The 23,738-nt window shown below is 38.8% G+C and overlaps 1 protein-coding gene and 1 long non-coding RNA gene across 2 annotated transcripts; both read right to left on the bottom strand.

Annotated features, from left to right (window-relative positions):
- Nucleotides 1-1,330: 1,330 nt before the first annotated feature.
- LOC142627609 (loganic acid O-methyltransferase-like) lies at nt 1,331-23,738 on the bottom strand. Its single transcript, XM_075801482.1, has 3 exons — nt 23,613-23,738; nt 12,765-13,424; nt 1,331-1,669 (listed from the first exon to the last, which is right to left on the bottom strand). Exons 1-3 carry the CDS (start codon nt 23,736-23,738, stop codon nt 1,331-1,333), a joined length of 1,125 nt encoding a protein of 374 aa, XP_075657597.1.
- On the bottom strand, nt 16,343-17,275 carry LOC142627383 (uncharacterized). The gene is made up of 3 exons (XR_012842833.1): nt 17,135-17,275; nt 16,898-16,978; nt 16,343-16,383 (listed from the first exon to the last, which is right to left on the bottom strand). It is a non-coding gene; the product is annotated as an uncharacterized LOC142627383 (long non-coding RNA).

Here is a 23,738-nt window from a genome sequence, read left to right on the forward strand (position 1 = left end):
ACGTCAAACGGGCATGAGTTGAGTTGAAAATTCTGTAAAAAATTTATTCTACACGATTTTCGATCGATTGAATCTAATTTTTGATCGACTGAGCCTTACATAATTTGTTCACTAATTTCTACAATCACTTAATTCCAATTTTACAATAAAACATACTTTGAGCAAGTCTAAACCTAGGTTCTATGTTTTGATCATGGTTTGCCAACACATTACACATTAAAGTTTTAATACATTAGTCCCTAAGGTGAAAAATTGAGGGTTTATTTTATCAAAAATTGAAGGTGAAAAATAATAAAACGAAGAGAGAGAGAGAGTGAGAGAGAATCAACCCAAGGCTATAATGCTATAGTATATTATTAGACATGGACTGAATGAACGTACAACTAGGGTTTATATACTCTGGAACTTTTGAGGAAAGCAACACCATATGAGAGGGTTCATTATTACTTTATTATATCGATTGCCGTTGAGAGAGCCCTAGGTTTTATATATACTTGGTTGTGGTCCTTGTTTCGTACATGAACAATAATAGTTTAAACAGGGAAATTGGTTTAAGGAATTGTGTTAAATTATGGTTTAGTGGTGAGTCGTTGTCCAATAGCAAAAGGGGAGCGTTCTAGTCTATACTAATTATTGCAAACTTTGAAAAATTTATGAATCCACTGTCTTCGTTATCAAGAAAAGGTTTTGTATAATTCATCAAATTTGACTTTGACAGAAGATTAGACAATTCTTCAGAGGATAAACTGAAAGTTTTTTTTTTGGATGAATATAAATGAAATAGTTTTGCATGCATTAATGCAATAAGATCATGGAGCACAAAACCAAATCCAATGCTAGTTTCTTCCATTCTAGGAAGATGTACCAATTTTGAAATGGCAATATCTTTCATCTTGAGATAAATATAAGCAATTGTAGTAGTGGTTGAAGCAAATTAAACCCAACTCTTGCTTGGGGTCATGCATGAGGGTTTGTCCTTATTGCTGCCCTTTTATATATGTTGAGATAAATATAAGAATTCTCTGTTGCTGTCCATACCCTTACAGGGTTTATACAAAAGGTCACTTTGCTTTCCATACCATTTGAAGAATATCCACTAGATTCAGGGTAGTGCCCATTTCACAATGCATACGTTTTACTTAGCCCTACAAAAGAATATGTTGCAGGCCATTATTTTTAACCCATGAAGTTTTCAAATTTATTAATTTTGCAAACCTTGTCTCACAAAAGGTAAGTACATAACCATTTCACCAAGAAATGAGTCATAAGATTAATACAAATTGAATTATTTCAGAATGAAATAAGTCTCACATGATTAATACAAATTACATCATTTACACTTCAACACAGCAAATAATTGAACTTTTACGTTGGTTCTCGAATTCAATAGCTCAGAATAGTTTGAAAGTTTTTTGATCAATCGTTCGAATATTTCATCTATAGCCTCCCTTCCGAAATGTTTGATGAAAACTCCTTCCGTGGCAGCCCTTAAATGCATAATCCATGCTCGGATATCAATCGGACCTTCCAATGATGGAACTGGGTTCGTTAACTCCATCCTCTCTATGCTAAAATGCCTGTTTTGCTCTACCAGCTCTGCCATCTCATCCGGGGAGGCAGCATAAAAAGGCAAGTTGAAAGAATCCACGCGATCTTCAGTAATAAGACCCTGAAAAATGTTTGTGCCACCCCAATAATTTGATAAAAGATTGGTATTTCCTACACATGTAGAATTTTAAGAGATAACTTCAAAAATACCTCATAGGCTCATAGCTATCTTCGAAAAAAGAAAGAAAAGAAAAAAGATATTATAAGAGTTGAGAAATTTAAGGTTTTTGTACTATAACCTATTGTATAAGCATATAAATATACCTGTTACGTTTTAGCGAAAGCTATATGCATATTACTACGGATTTAGAAGGGCTCTAGCTTAATTAAACTTCATTGTTGCAATAGCATATGATATGAAAACACACTCCTCTAATGAAGTAAAAATAAACTGCCAATTTAGTTTTGCTTTGGCCTACCTTGTTGGACCATGAGCAGTTTTACTTTATCTCAAAACCAATTGATGATAAAGAAGGTAAACTCAAATCTTTTATAGTATTTAACATCACCCCCTACAGGCCTAATTTTAGAGTGATTGTGGGGAGTCGAATTGTAATCCCCCCAACAATTTCTCCCTCACAATGACACTCTCCCGACTTGAACCCATGATCTTGACTCTAATATTATTTTTTCGGACTGTGAAGTTGTTTTATTTCATCTCAAAACCAATTATTGATGATGAAAAAGATACACTTATGATGATGCCGAAAATATCACCAGTGAGTTGCAAGCACTCCTCAAACTAAAGCAATACCTGCAAAAAGAAAATCAAGGACCCAAAAGAGAGCACCAGTGTGGTGCCGGCCAAAAACCCTCCGAAGGTCAAGTTAGAATCTTGTTTCTTTAACCCTAGAGTGCCAGAGTTAAGAATATTATGCGTACCTTCATATCTAGGGTTTCTGGGGAATTTATATTGGGTAGAATCGTCTTTATTTTAGGATACAACTTCCCCCTCAAGTTCCTTTTCATATAGAAGTCTTTCCAAACGTGTGTCGCAAGAAGTCCAAGTATGCACACTTGCGTGCGGATAAAGCAAAAGTTGATCTAAAGCATATCAAATGACACAACCCGAAATCTTCAATTAATTCGTACATGACGGATGATCAGTTAAATTTAACCGTCATAGTCGAGTCACCTACGCTGTCGATCTGTCTACATGCCCTCCGTCCCTTCATGTTCTATGGGAATAAACGTTTCCTATTTTTATCCCCTTCAGCTGCCCCCTTCAGTCCTTGGATCCGTCTTTGAAACCTGACGGATTCATGGAATGACTAATAGCAATGTATTGAGAGGGGACGGTCTTAGTATACCATAACGGATGACACGTGGCCTGCATTTCTGACGAAGAACACGTGGTCCTTGTGGATTGGCTATTTCTCCAAAATGAGGCGTCGCTTCGTATCCCGCGCCCTTCGTTCTATAAAAAGCCAGACATTTCTCCCTTCATTTTCACTTCTTATCAAAAATTTGTGAGTAGAGCGCAACCGTCACAACTATCGTGCCCTCCTGTCGTTCAACAGATCCGTCCGTCGTTCCTCGTCAGAAACCATCTCGATCCGGTATGTATGCCAAACCTTTCTCCGTCTTTCTTTCAATTTCATTGTTTCACATGTATAAGCTTTCTTTAGATCCGTCGGTGTCTTAGGTTATACCGTCATAAATGTAGGTAATGTCTAGTGCGTCAAGTAGCCAGTCGTTTGTCCGCGAGGGGGCGGGCTACGATGAAAAGTTTCCGTCAGGTCCAAGAGATCCTGACACTTCAAGTGAAGAGAGGAATCCGTCCAGTACCTCTTCTTCCCTTGATGGTGGTCTGGAGATGGAGAGTTCAGAGTCGTCCAGTAGTAGCTTGGACGGTGTGGATCCTTCCGTCCAGTCAGTAATCGGCCCAGATGGCCTTAGAGAGTTCATCATGCTGCCTCTTTGGACGGTAAATGATTTTAGGTCATCTATGACTGAATCTCAACTCAACACACTTAGGACCAAGTACCAAATACCAGACAACATCTGTCTACGTCTTCCCGAAAAATCTGAAAAATGCTACTATAAGGGGGTAGACGGTGTTGGGATCTACGAGCAAGCTTTAAAGGCGGGGCTCAGATTTCCATTAAGTTCTCTTCACCGTCACCTTCTTCAGTACCTTGGCCTGTCCGTCACCCAAATTTCCCCAAACGCCTGGAGGGTGTTCATTGGAGTTGAAGTTTTGTATGGGGCAATGTCTGACGGTGTCCGAAGGTTGACGGTGGAAGAATTCTTCCATTGCTACCGTCCAACAGAGATTGTCAAGTCCAAGGGGATGTATAGTTTTGCGGCTAGAAGCCCATTATTGAGGCTCGTCAATGATACTCCAGACTCAAACAGAGACTGGAAGAGTCATTATTTCTTTTTGGAAGGGGACGAATGGATGTGTCGTCCAGGAGATAAAACTTACATGCCCGTCGACACAACATGGGGCATAATGCCTCCGTCGGGTATGTATCCCTTTTGTTTCCGTCCAGTCAGTCTCCGAAGTTGATTCATTTTTTAAGGTCTAACCGTCTTTGATTGCAGCTCGGGATCGTCCACAAGTTAACTTGGAGCAGTGGAGTTTTCTGGAGAAAATTTTTAACAAGACAAAACTGCAAGAGAGGACTTGGGCTCAACTCGTCACACTTGATACTCTACACTGGTATTGTGACAGTCCTGATCCTTCATCCTCCGCCCGTCGTTACGATACAAGAATTAGAAAACGTAAGTTCGCAGAAACTCTATCCGTCTTTCTTCTTCTCTCTCTTTTTTATCTTACCTGGCCTTTCTCATCCGTCTATGATTTGCAGAGATGGACGCTACTAAGAGGAGAGCCTTCATTAAAAAACAGGCAGCGAAGAAAAAGCTGGAGGGAGGTCAAACAAAGGGGACGGTCCCACCTGTACTGTCAAAACGAACTCAACATGAAAGAACAGACCGTCCTCCAAAGAAGCAAAAAACCACCCCTGAACCCGTCGTGGCCTTGGAGGCAGAGAAAATGCCCGTCAAGCATGGGAAGGGCAAGGGCTTAATGAAGGGTCCAGTACCCTCCGAGGAGAAACCACCCGTCCTCTTTCGGGAAGATTCAAGTTATGCCCTCGAGAAGCTGTCGTCTATCCTGACAGCTGACGACTACGCGGACCTCGGCAACCATTCAACGGAGGCGATGGGTGAGACTGGCCTTTTCACCCTTGCACAGGTAACTTTGAATCTGTCTACTAGTTTTGCTCAGTTTTTTTTTATTTTTTTATTTTTTTTACACCCGTCATTATCATGACGTTGTATTTCCCTTCCAGGCCATGGTGATGATGAAAGGGCTCTTTGGCCGTTGTCTCAATCACGAGACAACCATGGACCGTCTGAGAAAGAAAAACAAGACGATGGAGGATGAGCTTTTCGAGCTGAAAACTTACAAGATCAATGTAGACAGAAAGCTCAAGTGCTCGGAGCAGGTCAGAAGTGAGGTGGAAAAGGAGAATGGGCATTTGCGTGAGATTTTGAAGGACAAGGAGAAGCAGTTGACGGAGACAATGTCCAAACTCGACAACGCAAAAGAGATAGCCGTCCAGGAAAATCGTGATTCTGAACTCCTTCTGACGGAGCTTGGGAGCTCCTTTGCTGACGGATTCGATGACACCATCCGTCAGCTGAAGTCATCGTATCCTGATCTGGATGTATCCCACATATCCATTGATGCTCAAGGGCAAACACTTGCACAGTCCGTCCATTCAGAAAGTACAGACGAAGTGTTTGCCGTCCCTGCTCCAGCTGACGAAGGTGAAGCTCTTCCTCCTAGTCAGCCAAACGACGGTCCATTGGTCGGGAACTCTTCTCCAAAGAACGAGTAGGATACTTTTCTTTTTTGTAAAAAATTCTTACTGTTGTAAGAGAACTTTGTTGAACCGTCGTTTGTAATTACTAAATTTAGCTTATCAAATCTCTTATTGCCTGTTGCTTGCTTATTATCCGTCATCTATTGTATGCCCGTCTACAAAGGAAATTTTAGGCGTCCGTCCTTTCTTCGGACTTTACTTTTTGATGTGTTTTAAGACCCGTCCACTTAGTGAACTAGATTTTTCATCCATTTGGGGTGATCCGTATATTTTGTGGATTTAAGGGTTTCCATCCCTTTGGGACAATCCGTCCACTTTGTGGACTTGTAAGTTTTCATCCCTTTGGGACAATCCGTCCACTTTGTGGACTAGATTTTTCATCCCTTTGGGGTGATCCGTCCATTTTGTGGATTTAAGGGTTTCCATCCCTTTGGGACAATCCGTCCACTTTGTGGACTTGTAAGTTTTCATCCCTTTGGGACAATCCGTCCACTTTGTGGACTTGTAGGTTTTCATCCTTTGGATGATCCGTCCACATTGTGGACTTGTAGGTTTTTCATCCTTCGGATGATCCGTCCATATTGCGGAATTGTAGATTTTTCAACAGCATGCATTTCGTATTTTCTATAAAATTCCTCTCATAAGTTCAACAAACCAAATTGTCAATGGAAAAGAAAACTTTAGTTAAAAAGTAAAAGCCATGACTGTCTAAAATTAAACTGAAAATAAGGCAGTAGGTATCGTCTTATGACTGCTGCCCTATTGGTAGTACTTTTTCAGGTGCTCCGTGTTCCAGGGATGGCCCAACTTCCTTCCGTCTAATGTCTCCAGGTAGTACGTTCCTTTCCTGTGCCATGAGATGATTCTGTACGGGTCTTCCCAATTAGGACCCAGCTTTCCTAGGGATGCATCCTTCGTAGCGCCAAGCACTTTTCGTAACACTAGATCTCCAACCTTGAAATCTCAGTGTCGGACCTTGGAGTTGTATTGTTTTGCCATCATGTCTTGGTACCGCGCCAGTCTCTGGGCTGCTGCTGCCTTGACTTCATCGACAAGGTCAAGCTCTAGACGTAATGCTTCAATATTCTTGCTCTCGTCATAGCTTTCCACGCGGTAGCTCGTCAATCCCACTTCTGCTGGTATGAGGGCCTCGGCACCAAACGCCAATCGAAACGGTGTCTCTCCCGTTGGCGTTCTTGTCGTTGTTCTGTACGCCCATAGTACACTTGGTAGTTTGTCTGGCCATATGCCCTTTGGCCCCTCGAGCCGGGTCTTGATAATCTTTAACAAGGACCAGTTCGTGACTTCAACTTGTCCGTTGGCTTGTGGGTGGGCGGGTGACGAGTAGTGATTCTTGATTCCCAGTTGAGAACAAAAATCTCGGAATGCATCGTTGTCGAATTGCTTCCCATTGTCTGAAACGAGTACTCTCGGGATCCCATATCGGCAAATAATACTTCTCCATACAAAGTTGCGAATGTTTTTCTCCGTGATAGTAGCAAGAGCTTCTACTTCCACCCACTTGGTGAAGTAGTCAATACCAACTACCAAGAACTTCAGTTGTCTTGCCGCTATTGGAAACGGACCCATGATGTCTAATCCCCATTGTACGAACGGCCATGGGGCCGTCATGGGTGTGAGTTCCTCCGTTGGCTGTCTAATAAGATTGCCAAACCGTTGACACTTATCGCAGGCTCTAACGTACATATGGGCATCCTTCTGCATTGTCGGCCAGTAGTACCCCGCTCGAGTAGCCAGGTACTGCAGACCTGGATCCGGAGTGGTTTCCACAAACTCCTTCATGAACTTCCCTCATCACGTATTCTGCTTCGTCATGGCCAAGGCATCTCAGATATGGTCGGGAGAATCCTCTTTTGTAGAGGACGTCTTTAATCAGTATGAATCGGGCAGCCCTAACCTTCAATTTTCTTGCGTCTTCCTTCCTGTCTGGCAGTTTGCCGTCCTTGAGGTACGCCACAATTGGAACCGTCCAGTCGTTTTTAGTGCTTAATTCCTGCACTTGAACGTTATCTAGCAGCGATGAATATTGGACGAAGGACAATACCTGCTCTGGGACGATCATAGGTTCAGCCGAAGCAGCCTTTGCGAGTCGATCCGCCTCTTGATTTTCTTCTCTCGGGATCTGAGCTATCGTGAATCGGAGGTCACTCGTTCGACCCTTCACTTCTCCAAGATACCTTCTCATTCGTTCACTCCTACAATCATAGCTCCCGTTAACTTGTCTAGCTACGATTTGGGAATCGGAGTAGACCACTGCCTTCCTGGCCCCAGCCGCTATTACAAGCTCCAATCCTGCCACCAGGGCCTCGTACTCTGCTTCGTTATTTGTAGTGGGGAACTCCAGACGGATCATGCATCCAATCTTATCTCCTTCCGGGGTATGGAGTACAACTCCGACTCCTCCTGCATGTTTATTGGAGGATCCGTCTATATGAATTCTCCATGTGGGCGTTTCTCCTGCCCCCTGCTCCTCAGGTGTAATGAATTCTGAGATGAAGTCTGCCAATATTTGTCCTTTCACAGCCGTTCGTGGCTGGTATTGGACATCGAACTCACTCAACTCGATAGCCTATAAAGCCATCCGTCTGGCAGTTTCAGGATTGTTCATTGCTCTCCGTAAGGGCTGATCCGTCAGGACTATAATAGTATGTGCTTGAAAATAGGGCTTCAGTTTACGAGTTGCGGTTACGAGTGCGAAGACGAGTTTCTCCATCCGTGGGTATCTCTCATTTGTGCCTCTTAGCGCCCGGCTTACAAAGTACACGGGCTTTTGTATCTTCCATTCCTCTCTGATGAGAGCTGCACTTACCGCTACTGATGAGACGGCAAGGTACAGGAACAATTCCTCCCTCGGCGTGGATGGACTAAGCAATGGCGGGGCAGAGAGATATGCTTTTAACTCTTCAAATGCCCTTTGGCACTCATCCGTCCACTCGAAAGATCTCCTTAGTGTTCTGAAGAAAGGTAGACACTTGTCCGTTGCTCTTGATACGAACCTGTTTAGGGCTGCTATCTTTCCTGTCAAACTTTGCACTTCCTTCACCGTCCTTGGAGGAGATAGCTCCATAATTGCTTTCACTTTCTCGGGGTTGACCTCAATGCCCCGCTGGGACACCATGAATCCTAGGAATTTTCCAGCGATCACTCCGAATGCGCATTTGCTTGGATTCAGCTTCATTTTGTACGTTCGAAGAGTGTTGAAAGTCTCCTGGAGGTCCCTCAGATGATCTGACACCTTTGCGCTTTTCACCAACATATCATCTACATAGACTTGAACGTTTCGGCCAATTTGGTGTGCGAACATTTTGTTCATTAATCGCTGGTATGTGGCTCCTGCATTCTTGAGCCCAAATGGCATCACCTTGTAGCAAAAAAGCCCTTGACTTGTCACAAATGATGTTTTCTCTTGATCTGTTTTGTCCAACTTAATCTGATTATATCCTGAGAAGGCGTCCATAAAGCTCAACAACTCATGTCTTGCGGTGGAGTCCATTAAGGCGTCAATGCGTGGGAGCAGGTAACTGTCTTTAGGGCACGCTCTATTCAGATCCGTGAAATCAACGCACATTCTCCACTTCCCATTTGACTTTTTAACCATTACCACATTTGCCAGCCAGTCTGGGTAGTACACCTCTCGTATGAAGTTAGCTTCCCGTAGCTTCTGCACTTCCTCTGCTGCGGCTCGATCCCGCTCGGGGGCGAACACACGCTTCTTTTGTCGAACTGGAGAGAATGAAGGTGACACGTTTAATTTATGGACTATGACTGCCGGATCTATTCCTGGCATGTCGTCATGGCTCCATGCAAACACGTCTTGGTTCTCTTTAAGGAACAGTAAGAGCGCATGTCGAACCGTTGGGTCGACCGAGGTTCCTATCCTGGTGGTTCGGTCGGGCCTCGAATCGTCCAGTTGTACCTCTTCCAATTTCTCCACGGGTTCTGCCACTGTTCTCTGTTCCTCGATGTTCATTGCTTGTACATGGTTATCCATCTCCATCATGGCCACGTAACATTCCCGCGCAGCCACCTGATTTTCGCGCAGTTCTCCAACTCCATGTTCAGTGGGAAACTTGATCATCAGATGGTAGGTAGAAGTGACGGCCTTCCACGCGTTGAGAGTGGGTCGTCCGAGTATGGCATTATATGCTGAGGAGCAATCAACCACTAGAAAGGAAACGTCCTTGGTTATTTGCTGCGGGTAGTCTCCTACCGTCACCGCCAAAGTGACGAATCCTAAAGGATGGACCTGAGTTCTCCCAAAGCCAACGAGGGGCGTACATGCTGGGATCAGGCACTCTTTTGCAATCCCCATCTGCTGGAACGCGGGGTAGTAAAGGATGTCCGCTGAGCTTTCGTTATCCACTAGAACTCGGTGGACGTTGAAGTCTCCTACCTATATGCTAACCACAAACGCGTCGTCATGGGGGTGGTGAAGGCGCCAGGCCTCTTCTTTAGAAAACTCGATACTGGAGCCGTTCTGTCGTATTCTTTCTAGCGAAGAGCCCGTCGACTGGACACTTTGAACCGCCCGTAGATAGGTCTTTCTGGCCTTTTTAGACGACCCCGTTGAAGTACTGCCCCCTATTATCATCCGTATGTCTGCTATTGGTGGTCTGGGACGTTCATTTTCCCGTCTGGGATTCTGCTCCTGGGGTTGATCCGCTCTCTCCTTCCTCACGAACCTCTGCAACCTTCCTTGCCTGATAAGTGCTTCGATCTGTTGCTTCAGGTCATAACAGTCCGTCGTATCATGGCCGTGGTCACGATGAAAATGGCAGTATCTATCTCGTGGCCTCTTGTTCGGATCTCCCTTCAACTTGCCCGGGAACGTCAAGGTTCCTTCATCTTTGATTTGCATTAACACCTGGTCAATTGGGGCTGTGAGGGGGGTAAAACTTGTAAACCTCCCCGAAGGCGGTTTGGATCTCCGGTCTTCTTGTCGATCTCTGGTTCTTGTCATTTTTCGTCCATTATCTGGTTTCGTATCTTCCTATCTCTCCCTTTTTCTTGGCTTATAGTCGTCTCTGGCCAGCAAGGCATCTTCCGCGTTCATATACTTCGTCGCCCTGTAATATACATCAGACATAGTCTTTGGGTCATTCTTGCATAGTGAAAATAAGAACTTACCCTCTTGTAACCCATTCGTGAATGCTGCCACAAGTATCTTGTCATCTGCCTCGTCTATCGAGAGGGACTCCTTGTTGAAGCGGGCTATATAAGACCTTAATGTCTCGCCTTCTCGTTGCTTAATTCCCAGTATACATGCAATAGACCTCTTGTGTCGATGACTTCCAATGAAGTGTGATACGAACTGTGCGCCTAGTTCCTTGAAAGTACCGATGGAATTAGGCGTCAGCCTACTGTACCAATCCCTCGCAGGCCCTTTCAAGGTGGTGAGAAAAGCCCTGCACATGATTTCATCCGGTACACCTTGAAGATGCATTAGGGTTCTGAAAGACTCCAAGTGATCCAACGGGTCTTTGGATCCATCGTAGTTTTCCATATGGGGCATGCGAAACTTTGGAGGAACGGGGTATGAATTCACCAACGCTGTGAATGGTGAATCCGTTCTATGGATGAGGTCGTCCAGGTTGCTGGATACCCGTCCTCTAAGGGCGCTCATCATCACATCCATGTGTTCCCTCATCTCCTGCATTTCGGCGGCTATGTGAGTCGGTACGGCGTCTGAGACCGATGGTTGATTGTTTTCTTGTCGCTCGAGTCTGGTTGGAGCGTTGCTGCCCTCAGGTCTTTCTGCGTTCCTTCCTTCCGGACTAGCGCCCTCCTGGTCTTCCTGTGGTGCACTTGGGGGTGCGGTCCTTTGTCGCAACTGTTCTTGTAAATCATGATTCTGCTTGGTGAGGCGCTCAACTGCCGCCGCAAGCGTTTGAACCTGCCTCTCTAGGGCGGTGGCGTGCGGTTCGTCGCCTTGATTGTTGTTCATTGCCATCGATCGAGTGAGTACCATACAACTCTTTGTCTCAGGAATAGAGTGAGGCTAAAGTAATCGGAAGATTTTCTCGTTCACACAGACGGCGCCAACTGATGATGCCGAAAATATCACCAGTGAGTTGCAAGCACTCCTCAAACTAAAGCAATACCTGCAAAAAGAAAATAAAGGACCCAAAAGAGAGCACCGGTCTGGTGCCGGCCAAAAACCCTCCGAATGTCAAGTTAGAATCTTGTTTCTTTAACCCTAGAGTGTCCGAGTTAAGAATATTATGCGTACCTTCATATCTAGGGTTTCTGGAGTATTTATATTGGGTAGAATCGCATTTCTTTTAGGATACAACTTCCCCCTCAAGTTCCTTTCCATATAGGAGTCTTCCCAAATGTGTGTTGCAAGAAGTCCAAGTATACACGCTTGCGTGCAGATAAAGCAAAAGTTGATCTAAAGCATATCAAATGACACAACCTGAAATCTTCAATTAATTCGTACATGACGGATGATCAGTTAAATTTAACCGTCATAGTCGAGTCATCTACGCTGTCGATCCGTCTACATGCCCTCCGTCCCTTCATGTTCTATGGGAATAAACGTTTCCTATTTTTATCCCCTTCAACTTATATTTTTTATTATATTGAACATCACATTCTGCAAGTCTCTTTTTAGAATGGTTATGGCCAGGGAGTCAAATTGTGGTCATCTCCCAGCATACCCAAATCAGTGTATTATGCATATATAACAACATTTGATTTTAAAGAAACAACCAAATGATGATTTCATCTATTTCTCTTTACACACAAATATTATTTTATTGCCAGAAAAACTATTGACTTTTGGTAGCTGTCTTATTTAATTTTATAGTTAGTATTATCTTTTTAAAAAGATGTTTTTGAGGGTAGAACTAATTGTAGAATCATTAATTTATGCAAGAGAATATAAATATTCATAATTCTCTCAGATGAGTTGGTAAAGTTCTAAAAATATTACGAAATATTTTCTTTAGAAATAACTTCCTGCCTGATTACCATTGAGTAAAATGAATGTTCTTCAAATAAGAGTAAGAACATATGATGACTAAGTTATATCTGGATATAACTTGTGGCTGAAATTTTATTTACTTATTGTTGAGTAATACCTTGGAAGATTCTAATTAAGTATTTAATATAATATATAGAGACATCATTTGACCCCTTTTCATTAGTATTCAAGGTGAAATTTTGCTATTTAACTAACCACATTACTCACACATGAATATTCAAACACTTATTGATTGAAAACTAATTAAAATATAGGTGTACATAGGAAAAATGAATTTTAATAATAATAATAATAATAATAATAAACTAACTAACCTCTCTTGCCATATCCATGAGGCTAGATGCAAGCAAATCGTACATCATGCCAGTTGGGATCTCAGAATAAGGAAACCCTTTAGAAATACCAGACATTAATATTACCATAATCCCTCCGGGCACAAGCTCTTTTGCTCTAGCATTCAAAAAATTCTCAAAGTCCTTGGCAAATTGAGTTGAATAAGCCTTATGTACTTCTTCAGGGGCACTAGTGTAGTGAATTCTCCCCTTGTTCCATGCGGGAGAGTTCTTGTCATTCAACTCTTTAGGCAGCATAGAGAGCCAATGGAGTGAATAACAGGTATGCACAACATGGAGAGAGGACTCGGGGAACAATCGGTAATGAAAGGAACCTGCCACTCCGGCAGCAAAGTATTTCCTATCTGGTGGGAGAGTAATGAAGAGACTGTTGAAGTCATTCGTGTCTTGGTCATTAAAAAACACTTGGAATTCAGGCAATGGAGAAGTAGGGCATAGGAAGTGGTACTTCTCAACTATAGCTTCAATTAGATTTTGCACAGAAACAAATGTATTAGGTCCAGCTGCACATCCCAAATCTGCAATGCGAATTATGTTGGAAGTAGAACAAAATTTTGATATATCAAGCTTCTGAGAAATTTCCTCATCAATTTTGTTCTTTACAGTATTCGCTAATGATCTCTGCAAAATAGTTAAAATAAGTTAATTCTAAGTTTTTCCCGCGTTATTGACACTACAAAAAACGGGGCCTATAGCCGCGTTTCAAAAACGCGGCTATAGACCCCGAAAACGCGGCTATATCCTATAGCCGCGTTTTCTAGAGCCGCGTTTGTAAACGCGGCCTAAGCGGTGCAGCAACAGACCCGCGGGGTCTGTAGCCGCGTTTTTAAAAACGCGGCTACAGACCAGACCTGAAGCCGCGTTTTTGAACCACGGCTATAGGCATCAGGTCTATAGCCGCGTTTTTCAAAAACGCGGCTACAGACCCGCTTGAGCCGCGGTTATCAACGCGGCTACAGGCTGCAGACTATAGCCGCGTTTATAAAAAACGCGGCTGTAGCCCTCTGTTAGTTCGTTTGCCAACCTAGCATAGAAACTATAGCCGCGTTTTTAAAACGCGGCTATATCTTCTCTTTTTTTTTTTTTTTTTTTCTCCTGCCCTCTTTTTTGGCTGTTTTTTCGCTGTTATCAGAACTGAAGAATTTTCCCCTGCTATCACAAGTTTCCAACACAACCATCCAAAATAAACAAGTTCCAACAACAATCCAATACCTTAAATTCACACAACCCAATCCACAAATACATTCCAACCAAAAAAACATCAACTACATATTCACACCATCTCTCCCCCCAAAACACAAAAACATGAAATCAAATAACAACAACCCAATTCCTAGAAACTGAAACTGAAACAAACCCAGAAGCACAAATGAATGAGTAACACTAACACATGAAAGTGATATTAATGAATCTTCCAAGTACTTAATTTCTTATTTTCCTTTTACTTTTGCAGGCTTTTCTTGCCAAGCAAATAGAGTAACAAATCCATTAAAAACATCCTTTTAAAATGAAACAAATAACAAGTACTCATGTATAATTAAAAGAAAAATGTCACATGCGTTAAAAAAAGAAGACCAAAAGGTTTAGAGAACACGTGTATCTTTTCAACAACAATATCATGTTGCCTAATTAGGCATAGTGGATGACTCACATGGCTATTGTCAAGTGCATGTGAATGACTTCCATAAATGCCTTAATATGCAAAGTGGTCCATTGTAGGAAAAGCATGTACTAAGAATTCTTTACTAAAAAAAAAAAAGACTCTAATAATAAAAAAATAAATATTCTATTAATCTTCATGAAAGTAAATATTCTGTGGTTAATTTTCATTATCAAGTTAGGAAATAGATGACAACAAAATGAAGAAAAGAACTTGAAGGATAGACACCTCACATGCCAGTTGTCATTCATGTTTTAGTTTAAACTAAAACATGAGTAGTGATTTTTAATGGCCTGGGTAATAGCACAACTTTCAATAGAAAAAAAAAATTGATTTAAATTTTATTGGAGTAACACTGTAGTAAAAATGCCAAAAGGAAGCAAGAAATTCCACTAAAAAATGCTACAAACACATTTGGGTTTTTTTTTTTTCCTTTTTTTCATTGAGCAGGTACATCACTGTTTAGTAAAGTCTTAATACATGCTCCTCCACCCAATACATCATTGTCTAGCAAACCCAGCTAGTTCTTTGCTTCACATGCTATCTTCTCTACTAGTTCACTTGTTCAAAGAAAGCCATAAGAGAAAAATATATTCGTAGAAGAACCAAGCGATCTAACATCATTAAGGAAGGATATGGCCAATGCTCAAATTGGTAGGTCCAACTGACTTCATCTATTGGACTTTTAAATTCACAATCTACCTCAACTGCTTGAAGCCCCAAATCCACATCAAACTGCTCATCGTAATCTTAAAGCCTACACTTCAATTTGATCATTTCCTTCTACTATTCTTGCATATAGAGCTCCTATACATTGACTTCCACTATCATTGTACCTTCAAGCCACACCATCTATTGTTCTACAATTTCTTGATGGCAAAATTTACCTTATAACATGAACCTATAGGAGGCCATGTACACTTCAACAGGCTATCTAGACTGATTATTTCTCTAAGCTTCCATATATTCCATAGCAAGTGTACAGGTTGTTTGCACCAAATCCACTACTAACTTCAGAGTTTCATTCACATGCCTTTGGTTTCAATTTTACCATAATAGCCAACCTCCACCTCCATCAGATGCCCATTTTGTTTTACCCAACTTAACAGTTCAAAATAAGACAAATATATCTGTACCATGACAAAATATTATGGACATGTATAAGGCAAACAACCATAAGTACTAAACAAAAAAAACAAAAAAATCTCCCAAGTGAAACACAAACTATGAAACTCAAACATTCAAAAGAGGCAATCATGGAGAGAACCTATTATGCATTAAGCAAAAAAGTATAGAAGTAGAAAAGCAGTCCCCTGGGACTTAAGGGAAGCTCAAGGCAGCAAATACAAAACCTCAACTTAAGGCCAATCTTAGGACTAAGCACAGTGCTCAAAATCTTTCATAAACCATAGCATGTCAATTCAAATGACATGCAAGCAATGGGAAGGGGACAATGAAAAAGTTAAAGATAGCTGATTTCTAAGGACTATGTTGTCATAGCAACTAAAATATGCTAGCACAAAGTTATTATTATAATGCAACTTAAATCAGTCAAGAAAAGAACATTTATTATGTCAACAAATCATCCAATAAAACCAAAATTTGCCTCATTTGTGTCACATAATACAATCTTTTTTAGGCATTTTATCAAACACACCATGCATATAGCAAACAATAGTTGACAGATTTATACACATAAAATGAGAAACAATTTGATAAACCACAAACCATAAGTAACATTGTACAATAATCTAAATAAAATACAAGTTCTAGAATTCAAGTAAGATCTAGCGGTTTAGGAGCAGTAACTACAATTTCATAGTAACTACTATGCTCTCTTTGCAAGTGATACAATGTTCAAGCTCAATTATTATTGTGTAAATAATTTTCCGATAATTTAGCGTTGTCTAGAAAGTGCTCCTGGAAAATTTAAGAAAAAAGGTCTTTTAAGTATCACACGATTGGAAACACATTGATATCATAATGCAGACAAAAAAAAAATGCACAAGTTTCAATTATTTAACAAACAGTTACAATTCTCAGCTACTTGATAGCATCCATCATAAAAGTCAAACCCATTCATTGAGGAATCATGCTATTTTTGACAATCATAATTTGTTTATCTTGTTAATCTCTCATTTGCGAGGGGGCAAGAGAGTGAAGCTCCAACATTCAATGATCTCCGCATAAACATACATGAATTTTCTATTTTATTTTCCTTCTTTTCCTCGTCATTAAAAAAAACCATGATAAAGGTTGAATCAGCAACCCTTGGGATCACTTACGCAGATTACAGACACTTTTTTTTTTCAATTGTTCTAGAAAATGTATTAGTCAATAAATAGCTAGGGCATAAAGATTGATAGACATGAAACAAATGAGTAGATGATAGATACAGAAGATACAAAAAAAAAATGGTCAAACGAAAACCTACCAATATCTGATGGAGGCTATTTGTTGGGTGTACACATGAATGCATATACATGAGATCGAAGGTAGGAAATAATCCAGCAAGCTGCATTGCAAGAGTTACTTCAATTAAGAAAAGAGGACACAACATAAAAATAAAAATAATTAAAAAAAAATGATACTAAACCACATAATTATCGTGTAATGAATAAGAGCTTAAGAGAAGTCAAATGCATAGCCATTTCATTGATGGTAGAATAACCTCTAGCGTGGGCGATGGAGATTCGAGTGATGAATGAAGCAAGGGCAGATCCTCTGCATCTATACAAGTGACTTTACCAACAGGAAATTTTGATCCATACCGGCCAGCTCTCCCTACAAGCAAATCCAATAAGTCATCTTGAAGCACTCATGAAGGATCCAAAAAGACATCTCATTTCATTCAGAAATATTGATAACTGATATCATCAGTAAGAAGCACTTATTGAAAGTTAATTGGTGTTGTATATATAGGAGTAGGGAATCATTTGAGACAAATAATCTGGTCTTTTGTTTTTGCTTTTTTTGGATAGTTTGGGTGATGCAAAAATCTGTGATTGAGATTAGGAAGGTTGACAAGGAGGATTCCATGCCATAGGGTCATAAAGGTTTGGCAAGCTGTAACTCTATGTGCACACTTTTTTCCCCTTTATTTTGAAAAGGCACTATATGCATACTTTAGTTATAACAATTCTGATCAATGTTTAGAAAACTTGTTAATGGGCTTAGAAAAAAAATTAAGAAAAGCATAATCTAAGAGAACAGATTATTTTCGAAGAGAAAGAAAACAATATTGACAGCAAACTTCTAAAATATTAAGCAGCAATTCTAATGGTCACATACCGAAACTTATCTGTATGATATATTCTTGATTCTTGAGAAAGGTCTTCATATAAGGCACTATCATTAGATGGATACGCTACCTTCCTTTTCTTTACAGCAGCCACTATAACTTGAAGAATTTGAACTATAGGAGTTCCTAAACGTTGCTTGTACCTATATCTTTTAGTACCCAGTAGAAAGACCAAGAGAGCAAGTGTCATTGAGGCCGAGCAAATCCCATATGCCCAGCTTCTTCCAACTTGATCTTGTAAGTACACAAGTACTATAACTGCAATAAGGTACCTGAGCTGATAACAAAGTAGAACCTACTGAAGAAATGTGCCATTTGAGCCTTTTCCTTATCATCATTTTGATCAAATTGGTCTGTTCCAAGCCCTGCAACACTTGACTTTATTCCACCAACTCCTATATTAGTTAAATACAGAGCCATGGTGAAAATGCCCATTTGAAGACTATTGGCCTCTACGCATTTGTTGGATAAAGTAGGATTGCAAGGAGGCGGGCATAAATTTGGAAGAGAAGTGGATATGGCTAACAAACACGTTCCCTAATTTATTATCCCGGTTGACAATCTATTAGTACAATTATCAAATATAGAACTTAGCAAGCAAGGAAGCGGAATACTTGGATTAAAATTTAAAAAAGAAAAAGAAAAAGGTGTAGCATATAAATATCACATTACGATTGCATGTTAACATGCTAAAAGTATACTCACCCCTGCACGAATTGTAGCAGCAATGGCTATCATCCAATATTGGCCTAAGAAAGAATCTGCAACAATGCCTCCAAACAAGCTTAGAAGATATACTGTGCCCCCTGATGTTGATGCAAAATTGGAAGCACTTGCGCTAGGAAGATGCATTGTGCCAACTAAATATGTCACGAGGTTCACAATTATTGCCATTGTGGCAAATCTCTCGCATATTTCAATTCCCTGAAAATTATCAAAATCAGTACGAGTATAATATAAATTAATTAAAATTTCAGTTTTGATTAGAGTCAAGTCTAAAACCAATTAGAAAATGAACTGAATCACGTTGTTAGTTTTTTCATGATAATTAAGGCTGTAATCAATCTTTATATATGCATTAATATAGTAATTATTTTGACTCATAAAGACACAGAAAGCAAACAATTATGGGTTAAAAAAAAAAGAAGGAATATCCAGGATTTTGTCACCTGGATCGAACAGTATCCTCACTTTCATCTTACTGGACTCTCTCATGATGTAGAACTGTTTTCTTTACACTAAGAGTTCTCAATCTTCCCATAACAAAAATAATTAAAAAAAAAACGAAAAGAAAAAAGAATACACTGTTTGTAATTAAAATCGTTGTTGGTTTAATATGTTGTTAAATAAATCACGCATGGCAATTTCTCCATTTTAGGCGAGACCCAATTTTTGATGAATCGGTCTGGATTGAAGCTTCAAATTCACACACAATTTGCAATAAAAGAACGATAAAGATTCGAAATTGATAGGTACCGTACCCAATATCGAGGTTAGAGAAACTTAACGAGGGCTTGATTATCAGAAATAGAAGCGGAGCCACCAAGACTAATCAGCTTCGCGGCGTCGATCTGAGTGGTCTCGGGATCCTCACGCGAATCGAGATCGGAAGCGCTAATCGCTAGGGCTCAACCTGACCTGAAACTCCTCCTCCAACATTGAAATCCACCTCAGCAACAACAACACCACCACCACCACCACCACCATCGGCAACCGTCCGATCACCCTCCGTCAAATCAGAAGACTCAACGGCGACGATTCTCCCCATCGAGGACGACTCAACGGTGCTTAACCTACGCACTCTTCTTCTTCTTCTTCGTTGGAGGAGCGGGTGGAGATGATTTAGGGAGAGCGATCTGATTTAGGGATTTTTATTTATTTATTTATACTAAATGTTAGGCCGCGTTTGATTAAACGCAGCTCTAGAAATAATGAAAAAATAAATAAAAAAGTCCCTATAGCCGCGTTTCTAAAAACGCGGCTATAGTCCTACCCAACCAAACGCAGCCTCAGCCCCCAAGAACGCGGCTTCAAAGCGGGTCTATAGCCGCGTTTAGTAAACGCGGCTATTTGTCATTCCTGGAGCTGCGTTTTTAATAAACGCGGTTCAAAATCCCTGTCTGTAGCTGCGTTTTACGAAAACGCGGCTAAAAAACGCGGCCCAAAAACGCGTTTTTTGTAGTGTGACCAAATCTAACAAGTATCTACAATCAGTAGAAACATACAACCAAGGATCAGATTTATCAAATTGTTGGTCTTGATTCAATAATGAATACTATTATTGTACAATATGAAAAGAAAAATAAAAAGTTGATGAATTAATATAATATTACTAGCCCTAACTTATATGCTTAAGTTTTTGGATTAAATGGTGACCCTATATAATTTTATGACCTCAATTCCATAAGTTAGATTTAGAATTCCAATGATGCGTTTATATGTGTGATTTAGAGAGTTTACCTTTGTAGAAATAAAATCCAAGATTTTATATGTGTTTGTCTAAGAGTGGGGAGAGGAAATAGAGAGAGTACTCAAGTCACAATCGCTTAGTTTAAATTTTTATAACCATGACAAACATCAGAATTTGGGATAAATTCCCCCTCCAAAAAAAAGAAGAAAAAGAAAAAAGAAAAGAGAAAGCATTGGTAGAGTTCAAATAAGTCCTATTATTGGTGTTCAATTAGCATTGAGGCCCAATAAATCCCTAATATAATATGGTACTCAAATAAAGAGTTTATGGGCACAATAAAATTTCGCAACATTTTTACAACAACCTTATTTTGAGTTGTAATTTCACTTGTAATTTATTTTATTTTGATTTATAGTGAACTGACACCTTAATTTTTTATGAAAATATTGTGAGAATTTGATGTGGAAAAAAAAAACTTGTGAAAAAATATAAGTAGGGGCCACATAGATTGAGTTGGTTTAGTTTAGGGGCATTCTCAATCTAAACTAACATTGTTGGATTTATTTGGCCTTTTTAAACAGGCTTCTTGGGCTATTTATCTTTAATATCAATATTAAGCTGTTTATATGAACCATTATTTTACAAAATAAAATCACATAAGCATCATTAATAAATAGTTAGTCATCCAAATATGTAATACGTCAAACTAACAAAACAAGGCATATATATATATAGGATTGATGGCAATGTGGTGTGGATTACATCTGATGACAGTAGAGAAAAAAGAGTGAGAATGATAGCGGAAAAAAAGTGAGATGAGAATGAGACATCTTAATAGAGTTAGGCTGGATGTGTGGGAAAGAAATTATTGGGTGGATTGTGGTGTATATAGTATAATGAGATCAACGATAAAAGCAATACATATGTAATTAATATTTCATATATTTAATATATGGTAAAGTATTATTTTGGTTTTTAAATTTTGAAACGTTCTTTTTTTATTCTTAAATTTCATAAATAAATTTTTTTAATAGTTTGGAGACAAAAGTAGGGATAAAAAGAGCTTTTTTCAATTTTTTAGGGATGAGAAATTTTTTAAAATTTTATTTTAAAGTTTAAGGACAAAAGTGAAATATTTTCAATAGTTTACAGATGAAAAACAATCTTTTCTATTATTTAGGGACAAAAAAAGAACTTGTTAAAATTTAGGGACTAATTTTTTATTTTTTTTTTAATTTAGAAACCAAAATAGTATTTTACCTTGTAATATACATATGCAGAGAGCTAGGTAGTCGTGTTTATTTAGTTAGAAAAATTATTAAACTTCAATCAATACAATCCAACCTCTTAAAAAATCTGAACCCAAACCAACTCACCAACCCGTAAGAAACCAATCTATTGCTTTTGGATTAAATTGAGTTGGTTGGGTTGATCTGCAATGAATTCACAAACCTGGATCTCAAAACATATTATTCTACTTCGAATCCATGTGCTTAATTTTGTCAATCAATAAGTCTAGTCAAGTATAAAAGGATTGATGCATAATAATTGAAACCTCTAAACTTTAAGGAAAATAGAGATGTCAATGGTTGATGTATAACAAAAATGATTGGTGCATAATAATTGAGATTTTAGAAATTTAGAAAAAAATTTCAAAATTATTGAAATGATATATTATGATTAATGTATAATAAAAATGGTGGTAATAATTAATCTATATAAAATTGACGTTCCAATCATAACATATCACCTTAATAAATGGTAAAAAACATTACGAAGAATGTTGTATTCTAGCATATCTCTTTGTCCAACATAACTCAGCATATGCATGGTGGATCCTCACTGTTAACTCAATAGACGTGCATGTGTCTATTGTATGCTAGATTGTCAAATTAGCTGAGACTTTTTGTTCAGCAAAAAAAAAAAAAAAAACCCTGAGGTTCCTAATGTTTAATACTTACATGTATAAATCCGAGTTTCTTTGGTCATAGTTTGATATTGGCCAAATTGAATCATTTAGTTATTTTCCAATATTTTTTTTTCATTTTTCTATTGGGCAATATTTCTTTTAATTAAGAAAAGAGAGGTAGAAGGAAGAAAGATACTTTTATGGAAGCAATGGGAATATCACAAAGATTAATCATATCAAGAAAGAAAGCACATGAAGAAGACAATTAAGGAAATGTTAAAATTAATTAGAAGCGAATTTGTTAGAAATTAAAAATAATTTTTTTTAATGGACTATTTTTTTTTTTTTACACACTTGTATTTTTTTATTTGTCTTATTCTACTTTTTTTTAAAGACAAATTATAAAAAATATTAAATTTCGCTTCAATCCTAGCAAATTAAAAATTATGCCTTTGACCCTTTGTTCAAATAGCAAAAAGAGTGAAGTAGAGTTGGTACGGGCTTTAGATTCAAATATTGTAATCAATAATAATGCCAATATAATAAAGACTAATGGGCTCTCGTTTACCATAGAATAGGGTTAGGGTCGGCCAAGAAGAAGTTCCCTGAAATAATTAAAAAAAAAAAAAAGAGTGGCTACTAATAATTTGACCAAATTAGTCACCTTAACCTCAAGACCATATGATAGTAAACATATTCTCTTTTGGGTAAGATCTATTACACACAGTGTGTAATAATTATCACTGTTCTCTTTTGTTTATATTCTTTTTATTAGAAATAAAAAGGGTGAGTTTGACATCAGGTTTAAATTTTAACTTTTAACTGTTAGTTTTTATGTATGTTTTTTTAAAATCTTTTTTTTTTTTTTTTCTTCATTTTTTTTAAAATACAAGTATATTTTATTATACTTTCAACAAAAAATTAAATAAGCTGTTCAGACCCTAAATACATCCCTTAAGGAAAAATGGAAATGATGATATTCACTTATCCTGTTAGGAAAGATTCGGTATTCCCTTGTTCCAAGCTAGATACTCTTCACCCAAATGGACATTGCTATGAATGGCTCATAAATGGGACAACCCACAGGACAAAAGCTGTATGGAACTTGGCCTGATCTTAGAGTTTCTAGGCTTTCTAAAGCTATCTTCATGTAGTCAACAAAATAAACATTACAATAACAAATAAATAAATACAATAAACAAGATTAAAGATTATATCTAACTTGTAAATCTCTCAACATCCATATGATAAATAGATCACCACCCACTAAGATTAAGAGAGTAAATACAATATGGACATAGTTTTTTATTAGAAGAACAAAAATAAGAAAGATCGAGAGAGAGAGAACATTTTGGACATGTTTAAGAGATCAAGAATTCTTCTCTTTTCTTTTCTTTTTTTCTTCTTGATGAATAAAGAGAGTGCAAATCCATTTATATATGGGATATGTACTCATATACATATACGGGTAAGTTCTTTTATTTATACTTTTTACCCTTTATTAGATACACAAATAGGGTTGCACATACCTGATAGTAAGAATTTTTAGAGTAGCTGTATTTGCCATGACCACCATTAGCGGGTAGTGAATCAGACACCATTTTTGTGACATTTTTCCGGTTTACATGGACGGAATCAAGCACTGGTTCTGCCAT

The sequence above is a fragment of the Castanea sativa genome, chromosome 3, assembly GCF_040712315.1.
Source record: "Castanea sativa cultivar Marrone di Chiusa Pesio chromosome 3, ASM4071231v1".
In the NCBI taxonomy this organism is placed as follows: domain Eukaryota; kingdom Viridiplantae; phylum Streptophyta; class Magnoliopsida; order Fagales; family Fagaceae; genus Castanea; species Castanea sativa.

Excerpts from the sequence above, each read along its gene's own strand:
- LOC142627609 (XM_075801482.1), bottom strand. The coding sequence starts at position 23,738 with ATGGCAGAACCAGTGCTTGATTCCGTCCATGTAAACCGGAAAAATGTC. Across the intron at positions 13,425-23,612 it reads CTAAAAATTCTTACTATCAG|AGATCATTAGCGAATACTGT; the intron begins GTATGTGCAACC and ends ACTATTTTGCAG. Across the intron at positions 1,670-12,764 it reads TCATGGATATGGCAAGAGAG|GGTCTTATTACTGAAGATCG; the intron begins GTTAGTTAGTTT and ends AACATTTTTCAG.